This window comes from Lolium rigidum, chromosome 4, assembly GCF_022539505.1.
Source record: "Lolium rigidum isolate FL_2022 chromosome 4, APGP_CSIRO_Lrig_0.1, whole genome shotgun sequence".
In the NCBI taxonomy this organism is placed as follows: Eukaryota; Viridiplantae; Streptophyta; class Magnoliopsida; order Poales; family Poaceae; genus Lolium; species Lolium rigidum.
The window spans coordinates 246,601,878-246,612,895 of NC_061511.1; the positions used below are offsets into that span (position 1 = coordinate 246,601,878).

General features: G+C 47.4%; 1 protein-coding gene across 1 annotated transcript; it reads right to left on the minus strand.

Annotated features, from left to right (window-relative positions):
• Positions 1 to 491: 491 nt before the first annotated feature.
• LOC124707445 (potassium channel AKT2-like) lies at positions 492 to 10,100 on the minus strand. The gene is made up of 10 exons (XM_047239100.1): positions 9,493 to 10,100; positions 9,153 to 9,371; positions 3,314 to 3,472; positions 3,160 to 3,217; positions 2,732 to 3,049; positions 2,088 to 2,645; positions 1,798 to 1,983; positions 1,642 to 1,717; positions 966 to 1,556; positions 492 to 850 (listed from the first exon to the last, which is right to left on the minus strand). The coding sequence occupies exons 1-10, from the start codon at positions 9,696 to 9,698 to the stop codon at positions 690 to 692; spliced, it is 2,532 nt and encodes an 843-aa protein (XP_047095056.1). The 5' UTR covers positions 9,699 to 10,100; the 3' UTR covers positions 492 to 689.
• Positions 10,101 to 11,018: the final 918 nt, after the last annotated feature.

The window sequence follows — 11,018 nt, forward strand, 5'->3', positions numbered from 1 at the left end:
TCGTCGGAAGAGCCGGCGACCAAAAACCCTCCGCCAGCGACATTAAGCGCCCCGGTGACAGTATAGTCACTCCTGGGACTATATCAAGTCTAAATTAGGCCCCTAGTATCCAATGTAGGTTCCAAGATGCATGTATTTTGCCCCTAGTATTATAAATTATGAACGAATTCAGCTTGATCCGATGAAATCGAGTGCAATCGTGAGTTTCGATTTTCCGCGACGTATGATTTCAGCGAGTTCGGTTCACGTTTCCGGTTTCTGTTCTGCGCCGTCGCTAAATCCGCTACCAATTTGTTTTTCGGGAGACTGAACTCACTTTATTCGGTTCCGAGAAATAGGGGCTCTGCTAAACATAATCTAGGTATTACTTCAAGAGTACCAGTCAATACCTCGAAGGCGTCCATAGCCTCATACACAGTAGTGATCAAAACAACGTGCGAAGCCTATTTATAGCCGATGTCGCATTCCACAATGTCTACATCACCCATGCATTTGCACTATCGGTACTTCTTTTACGAAGCACTATGTCTACGCGTACTCCAGATGGAAAACATCACACTTCACTCGCTTCGCACTTCTCACGTTCCACAGATCGAGGTGACTGGATTATTCAGAGCAAGATAAAATAGACATTCCATCAGCTAGCGCTAAGAATTTTATGTGAAACACCTGAACCTGCAGGCAAGGTGTTACAAAGCAGCCACGGAATCCATTGACGACAGCATCCTCATGTTCTCTTCGGTGACGATGAACAGCTTGTCGTTGTCCCGGATCACGTCCACCGAGTCGATCTCTGATCCTTCGTGGTTCAGGACCAGCGCCTTCTCGCCATCGACTTTCAGTTTCTCTCCTGAGAGAAAACAGACAGACGTTTCAGCTACGAATTCATTTGGCCAATCCGCGTGGGGAACGATGCAGTATGCTGAGTATATGTTTCAATTTCTTGGTGTCTAATGAGTACGTACCAATGATGGTTTTGAACTCTTCCATCGTGGCTGGCAGATTGATGAGCTTGCCGGCCTCGGAGCTGTGGTTCCTGACGAACGGATGGCCCCTGTATATGCTCACCCGAGGCCAGTGCGCGCTGTCCGATCTCTTGCTCGGGAGCTTCCTCTGACCAAGGTCCCCTGACGAGCCGACCACCGTGACGCTGTCCGCCGGCGAGTCGTATATGGTTATCGGGTGGCCGACCTCCCGCCTCTTCGCGAGCTCGCGCAGCTCTGCCACTGACGCTGTGGGGGTGGCAGCGCCTTCGCCGTCGTGGCAGGCCTTGTCCACGCTGGCGCCGTTCATGACAAGGAACCTGGCCACGTCGGCTCGGCCCTCGGTCAGCGCGACGCGCAGGGCGGTGGCGCCGTTGCGGTCCTCGCAGTCGACGCCCAGGCCGTGCTTGAGGAGCTCGCGGAGTGTGTCGATGTCGCCCCGCCGCGCGGCTAGGCAGAGGAGGTCGCCGCCGGCGTGCGGGGTCGAGACACGCGCAAGGTGGTAGAGGATGCTAAACACCTTGTGGTGCCGCGCCGCGATGGCCTGCCACATCGCCGTGTTGCCCTGCGAGTCTGCCCTCACCGCCAATAGAAAACAGTTAGCCAATTTATTTTAGGGTGATCGCCGAAAATGATCAGTGATAAAGTGATCCGCTACCTTTGATATTGACGTTGCAGCCGTGCCTGAGTAGTACCAGCACGCACTCCTCGTACCCCTTTGATGCCGCGATGTGCTGCCAGTGGCACGGATCAGCTGCTCAGTGCACTGTCTCGGAGTTCGAACTGGAGATGAAAAATGTGTTGTTCTGCTTACCAACGCAGTTCTTCCTTTGGAGTCGCCCACGTCAGGGTCCATCCCAACCCTGAGGAGGTCCTCAAGGAAGCTGCTGTTCCCAGTGGTGGCGACCGTGAGGAGATTGCACGGAATGTTGACGCCGCTGCTGTCCTCACCAGCATTCTCACCCAGCAAATCCTTCATGTCATGCACTTCAATCTGATGCTGAACAATAAAACACAGCAGACAAGGATCGATTTATTTCAGTTATCATCCACAGAACTGAATTACATGTGTCACGCTGACAGACACAAGAAGATATGCATTACCCTGAGGAAGTTCTTGATGATGATGACGCTGTCGTCGGGCTTACTCTGCATGGCCTCCTTGAGCGTGGCCTGCTTCAGCCTCAACAGCTGGCTCAACGTCCTGGTCCGGAACGTGAAGCACTGTGCACGGTCGCTCAACGCGCTCACCTCGCCAAAGATGTCCCTGGTGCCCAACGTGCCCACCACCTGCTCCCGGTCGCCATCGAAGTGGATGATCTCCACCTCCCCAGATACGATGATGTACACGTCGTCTGCCGCCTCATTTTGCACAATCACGTCCTCCTTGGGCGGAATGTACTCCGGCTTCGTCCTGGTGACCAGGAGCAGGAGCGTCTCTCTTGAGACGTCCTTGAAGAGGTACACCTCCTTGACGACGGGGAGGAAGAGGTGCTCGCAGATGCTCTTGCAGATGGACTTGGGTAGCTGGTCGATAAGCTGCTGCTGGTTCAGGCTCTCCGCCCTGAACTTGAGGCACATGTAGGCCAGGATCTGCTGCTGCAGCCTCGGCGGTAGGCGGTTCCTGCTCACGAAGTTGGACGCCGCCCGAATGCTGTTCCTCTGCCAACCAACGGAAAATTAACACATTAGATTCAGGCAAAAGTAGTGCTTCTGTTGCGAGGTGGGTTACAGTACAGGGAACTTACGAATTCCATGGTGCGGCGGGTGCCCTCAACGACGAGGTTTGTCATGTTGCCGATGAGGTAGGCAGTAAGGCCGAGGTTGAAGAGCATGTAGAAGATGTTGAAGATCATCTCGACATTGTTCTGGGCGTGCAGGTCGCCGTAGCCGACGGTGGTCATGGTGGTGATGGACCAGTAGATGGAGGAGATGTAGCGCATCCACAGGCTCTCCTGCCGGAAGTTGGGTGTCACCGCGCCGATCCATGTCTTGTCCCGGTTTGGGTACCGGTCTGCGATCATGTAATACAGGCAACCCGCGTAGTGCACCAGGAACAGAGTCACCTGAACCATCACAACCATCTCTTTCAGAATTTCTCCAAAGTTCTTCAGACAAATACGCTGCAAGTATCTCTAATGTTCTTCAGACCAATACATTTCCAACCCGATCTTACCGCAATGAGCCGTGCACAACGAATCCAGAAGTAGCTGAATCGGATGTCCTTCTCCAGCCTGAAGATTTATCGAATAGTTTAAGCTCTGATTGTTCTGCATTTAACTGTTGGTTTATCGAGTGCTTCAAAAGGTAGTGTCTCCTCGCTTAATTACCTTGTGAAGAACTGTTTGACCTTCCTGAGACGCCACAGCCGGAAGACACCGAGCACGGTGTACACCCAGCCTTCCCTGACCTTCCCGGTGGCGAGGTAGGCCAGGCCTTGGAAGGGGATCGTCGACGCCACATCCAGGATGAAAAATGTCTTCAGGTACCTACATTTACAAGGTTATTACGGCAATCCATAGAGACAAATAAATCAAATATAACATAAAAGTAAAAAACTTTGGACAGATTTTGCCCGCGAACGATGTGAGCCGGTCAATATAGGCACCGATGGCCAGTGGAGGAACCAGGACTGGAACAAGACCCGGGCCAAAAACTAACTGCAACTTTTCATCTAAAAGAACTCATGTTTATCACAAAATCTGTTCAAAAAAAAGGAGCTTCTTCAAATTGAGGATTTGCTGACTGTTTGTGTGTAGAGATTAATGGATAAAATGCATTTGTCTTCTGTTGATGCATTCCTAGGACATGAAATCCATAATGTTTTTTGTTAAATCAATGAATAACTTCAGTTCTGGACAGTGACATATATCAATTCAAGTGAACTTTGAAAACAGTACATTTCTAAAAAACACTCATGTGTATCACAAAATCTTTTCGATGAGCTCCTTCGATTTGAGGATTTGCTGACTGTTTGGGTGTAGAGATTAATGGATAAAATGCATTTGTTTCCATTGATCTATTCCTAGAACATGAAATCAATAAAAAATAATTAAATCAATGGATCACTTCAATTCTGGACAGTTACATATATCAGTTCAAGTGAACTTTGAAAAGAGTGAGATGGACAGAAAATACTTAGCTCCTACAAGGGGGAGCCGCAGCTGAATCCCCAGTGGCGTCTGGACTAGGATTCGAGGGTGCCGCACCACTCGAGCATCGCACGGCCGCACCAGCACCCGAGGTCTAGAGCGGCTCCGGCCGACGGTCGCGCGGAGGAGGGTAGGAGGCGGCCAGGCAGGGCGGGCCAGCAGCCGAGCAGCCTGGCGTCAAGCGGCGCCGCGCCGGAGAAGGACGAGGTCGAGCCGCATTGAGCTAGGGGAGGGACGAGCGAGGGGCCAGGCCAGGCAGAGGCTTCGAGCGTTGCCCGCACGGGCCTGGTTTTGGTCGTGTTGGAGATATTAGGCTAGAAAAAACTGGGCCCGTACTGCTCTGTGCCGCATGCCAGATCAAAACATCCACATAGGTAAGTGGCCGCTGGCCGGAAATAAGAATGGAGATGGTATGGTATGTGCAGGCTAAAACAATACCATGCTCTATCCGTATAGTTAATGGGTATACATTTTTACACATACCCGTACCGTACCTATTGTGTACATGGTGGGTATGTCAAATTGTACACAAGTTACTCACAATTTTAATTTATCAATAATAAATTTAATTAAAAATAAATTATCTCAACTCTATAACAAGTAGTTGAGTACATAACAATTAACAAAACAAAATCACATTCTCATATTCTAACTCATAAGTCAACAAACGTAGATGTGTCACGTAAGAAATTTGCAATAAACTGACAAGATATGGGTATACCCGTGGGTACTAGGTTATATGTGTGCTCTACTCATGATTTAACGGGTAGTATATGGGTACTACCCATAGGTATAAAAGTGTATCCATATCCCGCCCATGCGGGTACGGTACCCATGGGTAAAATTGCCATCCTTAGATAAAAAAGGTGTTTATTAAAAAAGTATATAATTTTTTAAATTAATTTTCATGAATATTACGCGATTTCCAAAAACAATTGACTCGCCAAAAGGCCGCCGATTAGACCGTCGCCCGAACTAGCACCTAGCTTTTTGTTAGAGGACATACAACCGATCTGCAGAGTGGCCACCGAGGGGACCAGATCGGCCATGCAACGGCTGATCAACCTATGCACCGTTGACTACCTGCATGATTACTGCACACATAGTTAGCCTAATAATTAATTATTTTTTCCCGCTAAATCCTTTCGCCTCCGTTTTGGCCATTCTCTCCCACCTCCACTTTCCGTCAATTCTCGCTGTCTCTCTCTATAAAACCGGATATCACTTAGTTGGGATGTGCTAGTTCTTCCTCTTCCTCCCACCGAGGAAATTCCACCTTAGGTGTGCCTTGCTCTGACCCATAATTTAGGTTGAAGAAGGCAAATAATGGAAGCTTGCCACCGTGGGTGGGAGCGTAGTGGTATTGGTGCGTTCATCTTACGAAGGTGAAGGAGGTGGAAGATTTTAAGTTGGTCATGAAGTTTTTCATGTGTGCCAACTATGATATTTCTCCACAGCCTCGCGCAAGAACCCAAGCGAAAGAAGAGAGAAAGAAGATAGGAAGAAGAAAGGAGAAGGTCCGACACGGTGCGGCTTATCGGCAGACGCGTCGCCGACCGAGCCTGTCAGCAGGGAAGTGGGCGACTCCTAGCTACATGTGAACGACATCGCTGTCAGATGATAGTGGGACCCAGGATGCCTAGTCTGCCACTTGTCAACCGATCGGCGGTTGTTTCGTCGATCGAGTCACAAATATGAAACATTTAAAGAACACGTATTATTCCTATAAAGTAAGAAAAACTTAGTATTATTTAAAAATAACCGCCAGAAAAGGTGCCGCACCCCGGCCATTGGAAATCAAAAATAAAAAGATTCAAAGGGACCGGATTAGTAATTGGCAAAATCATCAAACATTCAAAGGCACAACAAATAATTATCGGAGTAAGATTCTGAAATCTGTGACATGACAATGCAACTAAAATTCTTAGATGTATCCTTGTGGACCCTGCCGCGATCTGTAAAGATAGTGCCATATCTTTTTTTGCGAATCAAGATAGTGCCATATCTTGAATCTCTAATCCATCAAAAAGAAACAAAAGCTATACTATTCGGTCACACGATGTGGTCCCTGCCATGTCCCGGAACCTCTCACACATCGCGGTACATGGTACTAGTGCAAACGTGCAGTTCTGTTTCGCACATTTTCCCTTTATAATTCATTAATCTACCATAGTTATTCATAAATCCCAAATGTGTAAGATAAAGTGTAACGGCGTAGCCTGGTTGCAGAATTGTTTACGTTATAATAGTGCGGTTTGGTCAGGGTTCTGTACTGGTTTTAGAAGTCCTACCTCTACTTTTTTTTTGTCCCGGCCCACTTGCATTTTCTTAATCTAGCTTGTGTCGCCACGATAAGGTATTTCATGAAGTCTCCTGAGTATGTCATAATTTTTTGGTGCAAGCGTCAAGACTTAAGACTGGATACGGGAAGGCTCTCCATCGTCGTCGACAAGGCTAGTTGGTTGTTATTCCCTGATATACTGGTGTTGGTACTCTTGCCGATGTTGAATGAGTGGTTTAATGGTTGCGCGCGTGCACGCAGTCTTGGCATTGCGGCTCAAATTAAAATTATGGGAGAACCTTCGTCGGTATTTACAGGTCTATGGTTTGTTATCTATCTTTGACTGCCTTCAGAAGAGTACAAGATTGTGTTCTGGAAGAAGAAAGAATTTGAAGACCTCGAAGATTTATTAGTATCTTTTAGACTTTATTTTGTAATCATTGGAGTCAGCTCGTGTATCTCTACCATGTACTATTTATTAGTACTATAAATATATGTGGTATTGATTATAAAAAAAAAAGACTGGATACGGGAAACAAATATATATATCATGCGTGACCTGGCATGAACATATATATCAGGCAGCTCACGATAAGAAATATATTCTTTTTGAAAGGAAGGCACTTAATTCATTGTATAAGAAGAAGATAGAGTATCAAGTTTCGAAGTTACAAATTATGCATGCACTAAAGCCTACTCTCCTGGCAAAATACGACCTAATTTTTTGCGCCCCCAAAAACCCACGACTTGGCATCTAGCTTAATTGTATTTAGAATAATCACCCTCATGGTGCTCTTGCTTCTAAAGATCCTCGCCTTCTACTCGTTCCAAATCGCGAACAAAACCTTCACCAAAGTCAAGTTAAGGGATTGAAGTTTGGGAGTCCAATCCAATCTTTTATCATATTAAAATTTTGGACGGGGTTGCTACATTTGAAAAGTAGGCAAGTCGCCGTCTCATCATCACGCTACAAAGAGGGCAAAGCCAACTGCTTGGCCAACCCCTTCTCTCCAACCTATCCGCCGTCCAAACCCAGTTTTGGATGATTAACCAAGCGAAAAGCTTGGAGAAACCTGATTCTTCCAAACTAAAGAGTTCATCTCCAAACAGGTTGTCCTAACGAATTGCGCCTTGTAGACCTAAGAGCAAGAGTATACTTCGGAATCGGTGAGCTTCCAAATGATAGAGTCCGAGACATTGTCAAGAAGGTGGACTTGCAAGGTAATCTCCCAAAGATTCATAAATTTTTGAATAAATTTTTGAATATATATGCCAAGACCTCCGAGAGAAGTTTGTCTACAAACCACGGCCCAATTAAAACTTTCCTTGTCTACCGGAAACCCTATATGTGCATTCCCAAAATAAACTCCGGAGTAATTTTTGATTGCTTGAAGGGGATCAATCGGAACTTCAATGGCGGGTTGAAGCATTTTCCGCTCCAAGGGAGAAGATTGGCGCCTTATCAACAAAACATTGTAAGTGGATTCCTTTGACCCTCTTCACCGAAAGTGGAATGCCAAGGTATTTCATTGGCGAACTCGTTTTGATAGTAGGTCGAGAGGACATCATCAAGGTCTACCGCCCCTCATCGGATGGGAGCCATTTAGCTCTTCTCAAAATTTGTATAGGGGACCTGATGCATTCCCGTGGTTATCTAGTATTTAGGCTACGGTCGAGATTTCTTCGCGGATAGGACACACATATTTTGTCATTTGGTTTGTTGCCACCCTGATGCTAACACGAGAAGAAAAGTAGAGCCGATAAAGAGGGTAACACTTGTGTATACTCCTAGAGAGCAATGCTCCTATGTCTGGAAGCTTTTTGAACCGTGAAGTGCAGCACTAGCTTAGGATATACTGTCACCACAAAGAATTCAAAGTTAATAAGAAAAGTCATAAAGGATGGATGTTGTGAGAATGATCAAGTGTGGATACATGACAAGATAGCACCCATGACTTTGTGTGACACATTCTCTTATGTTTATCCCTTATATGTTTACTTTTGGAAAGGGCATAGCTTTATTAACATCAAAACATATATCTTGTCGACATAGATCTGGCCCATTTTTAGGAGAAAAGGAGAGAAGAGAAGTGGGGAAATGCTTGTACTAAAAACAGGCAATGGAGCAAGGGTAACACGCACGGCAAAGCTAACGGTGTTTTGCAACTCAAATGCTAATAGGAGAAGAAAGTAGATCAGAGAAAAAGGGGAACGCTTGTGGGTACTCCGAAGGGCAATTATCCTGTGTTTGGAAGTTTTCTGAACCGTGAAGCCCAGTCCCCTGACATACTATCACCACAAAGAATCTAACTTTCTAAGAAAAGTCATAAAGGTTGGATGTTTTGAAATGGGTAAGTGTGGATACATGACAAGATACCACCCATGACTTTGCGTGACAACAATTATGCTTATATTTGGTATGTTCACTTTTGTGAAGGGCATGGCTTTATTTACTACACGAAACCATATATCTTGTCATATCCTGCCCATTTTTAGGACAAACAAAAGGAGAGGAGAGAAGAGAAGTGGGGAAATTCTTGTATAGCAAAATCAGGCAATGGAGAGCATGGCTGCATGGGTAACACGCACGGCACAACTAACGTTGTTTTGCATCTGAAATGCAGCGTATGTATATATAACGATATGATAAGGATGTATGTCGTCATGCAACTCAAAAAAGGAAGAAGAAAAACTATATTGTACGTACGCAGGTAGGCAAAGGTGTATGTAACGTACCTGCGGGTTATCCTCCTCCTGTCGCGGACGAGGAGCTGCGTGCTGGAGTCGATGTAGGCGACGAAGAAGGTGAGGACGATGTCGATGGCGAAGAACAGGTCGACGACCATGTCGGCCACCTCCAGGCCGCCCTTGGGGGTGGCGTTCATGAAGGCTACCTCGAACGGGTACACCCACGCCGAGTACGCCACCAGGATCACCATGAACGTCTCCCAGCACCTAAGCCACATATATGCATTATCAATCTATCGTACCATACCACGCCGATCAAGTGAAGGTCATGTCGTACGTAGCAGCTGAAGAGATCCTAGCCATGGTGGCCGGTGTCACTCTCACTCACCTGTATCTGGAGTCGAGAGGCGAGACGACCCACTTGTCGGGGCCGGTAGGGGACTGGCTGTAGCCGAGGGGCGGCAGCAAGAGCTTGGACAGGTTCCGGAGGTTGAATGAGCGGTTGAAGGAGCGGGACGTGCCATAACCGGAGCCGGAGCCGCTTGTGGCGCCGCCACTGCTCGTGCTCGTGCTCTGGAAGCTGGGGATCTTCATTGCTCCCGCGTCGAGAAAGAGCTACCACTGAATTCCTTCTTGGCAACCCCAGCTAAATCAAAGAACTAGGGAGAACCAGCCGAGATGGGCACGTACGTACTACGTGCTAGCTAAGAGAAACCGGCCAAGACGTGCATATGGTGCGGTCGGCCGGGGAGGGAGATCGAAGCAAGAGAAACGAGAAAGGCAAGGATCAAATCAAGGCATCGAAATAATGGAGGCGAGCATCCATCGATCCACCAATAATGGAGGATAAGCTAGGAGGGGGTCCTGTCCGGAGACGAAAGTGACCAGGCACGGTCCGCCGGCCTCTGGATTCGGCCAGAGCTAGCGCGTGCACGCGGGCATTCACCCCTGGTCGATGCAGATGGTAGTAGTAGCTTGAGACGAGCCGATGACTGGTGGTTGCTGTCGTGCTTGTGGCCAAGACAATTCACCGTACCTGAGCTATTTGTATGTGTATGGAATGTTCATTGATGTTGATCGATGCCCTGGGTCCATGCAAACGCCTACTTGTCTGTCTGCCTCGGGCGCCAAGCATATATGTGCTGATTCGTCGGGTCCTTTTGGATTTGGAGCTTTCTAGCGTGGAATTGATTGGCGACTCTGCACGCTGCAGTGACTGCGGTCTCGATCGATCGCGGATCGATGCTGGGCGCAAAGTGTAGCTTGGCTTCTCCATGTTTATCACGACAGATGACACTGCTGGGAATTTCAGATGGATTTTTTTCTAGTTTTGGGGTTGACACCCACTACTATCATGCGCGCATATTTCTTGCTAACGTGCGCTACTGTATCGATCGATCGACGCCGTAAGAAGCTTCCAGCTTTCGGTGTATTAAGTTCAATATTAGCTGACCGACATGTGTAGCTCCAGAACAGAAAAGGTTTGCTCATCGAGCGACACATTTCCCTTTCAGAGGATCGAGGATTCGACCGGGGTAGGTGATTTCGTGATATCGTGAGAAGCTTGGGTCTCTGAAAGAGAAGAAGATAAAAGAGCATGATTGTGCAGTGTCGTGATCACTGCAGATTATGACGGGGTGGACTTGACTCTGAAACTGAAGAATCAGACAGGTGAGCCAACATCAGGGTAGCCAACACGATGCTGCAAACAATTACTGGAAGCTCACACTGCTGGCCTAAGTCGAAGTGACAGGTTGTGGGCACCCTTAAATAGGCAAAACATATTCACATCACATCGTGATCTTGAGTCTCTGATTTTGCCTAAACTTGTTGGCTCTCCTCTGCCGACGTAGTACGTACTGATCGTGGCTGGGGCTTTACCTGAATCCAACTGCAATTTTCTTGGCCGAAAGC

Excerpts from the sequence above, each read along its gene's own strand:
- LOC124707445 (XM_047239100.1), bottom strand. The coding sequence starts at position 9,698 with ATGAAGATCCCCAGCTTCCAGAGCACGAGCACGAGCAGTGGCGGCGCC. Across the intron at positions 3,050-3,159 it reads GTTGTGCACGGCTCATTGCG|GTGACTCTGTTCCTGGTGCA; the intron begins GTAAGATCGGGT and ends GTGATGGTTCAG. Across the intron at positions 851-965 it reads AGAGTTCAAAACCATCATTG|GAGAGAAACTGAAAGTCGAT; the intron begins GTACGTACTCAT and ends GTTTTCTCTCAG.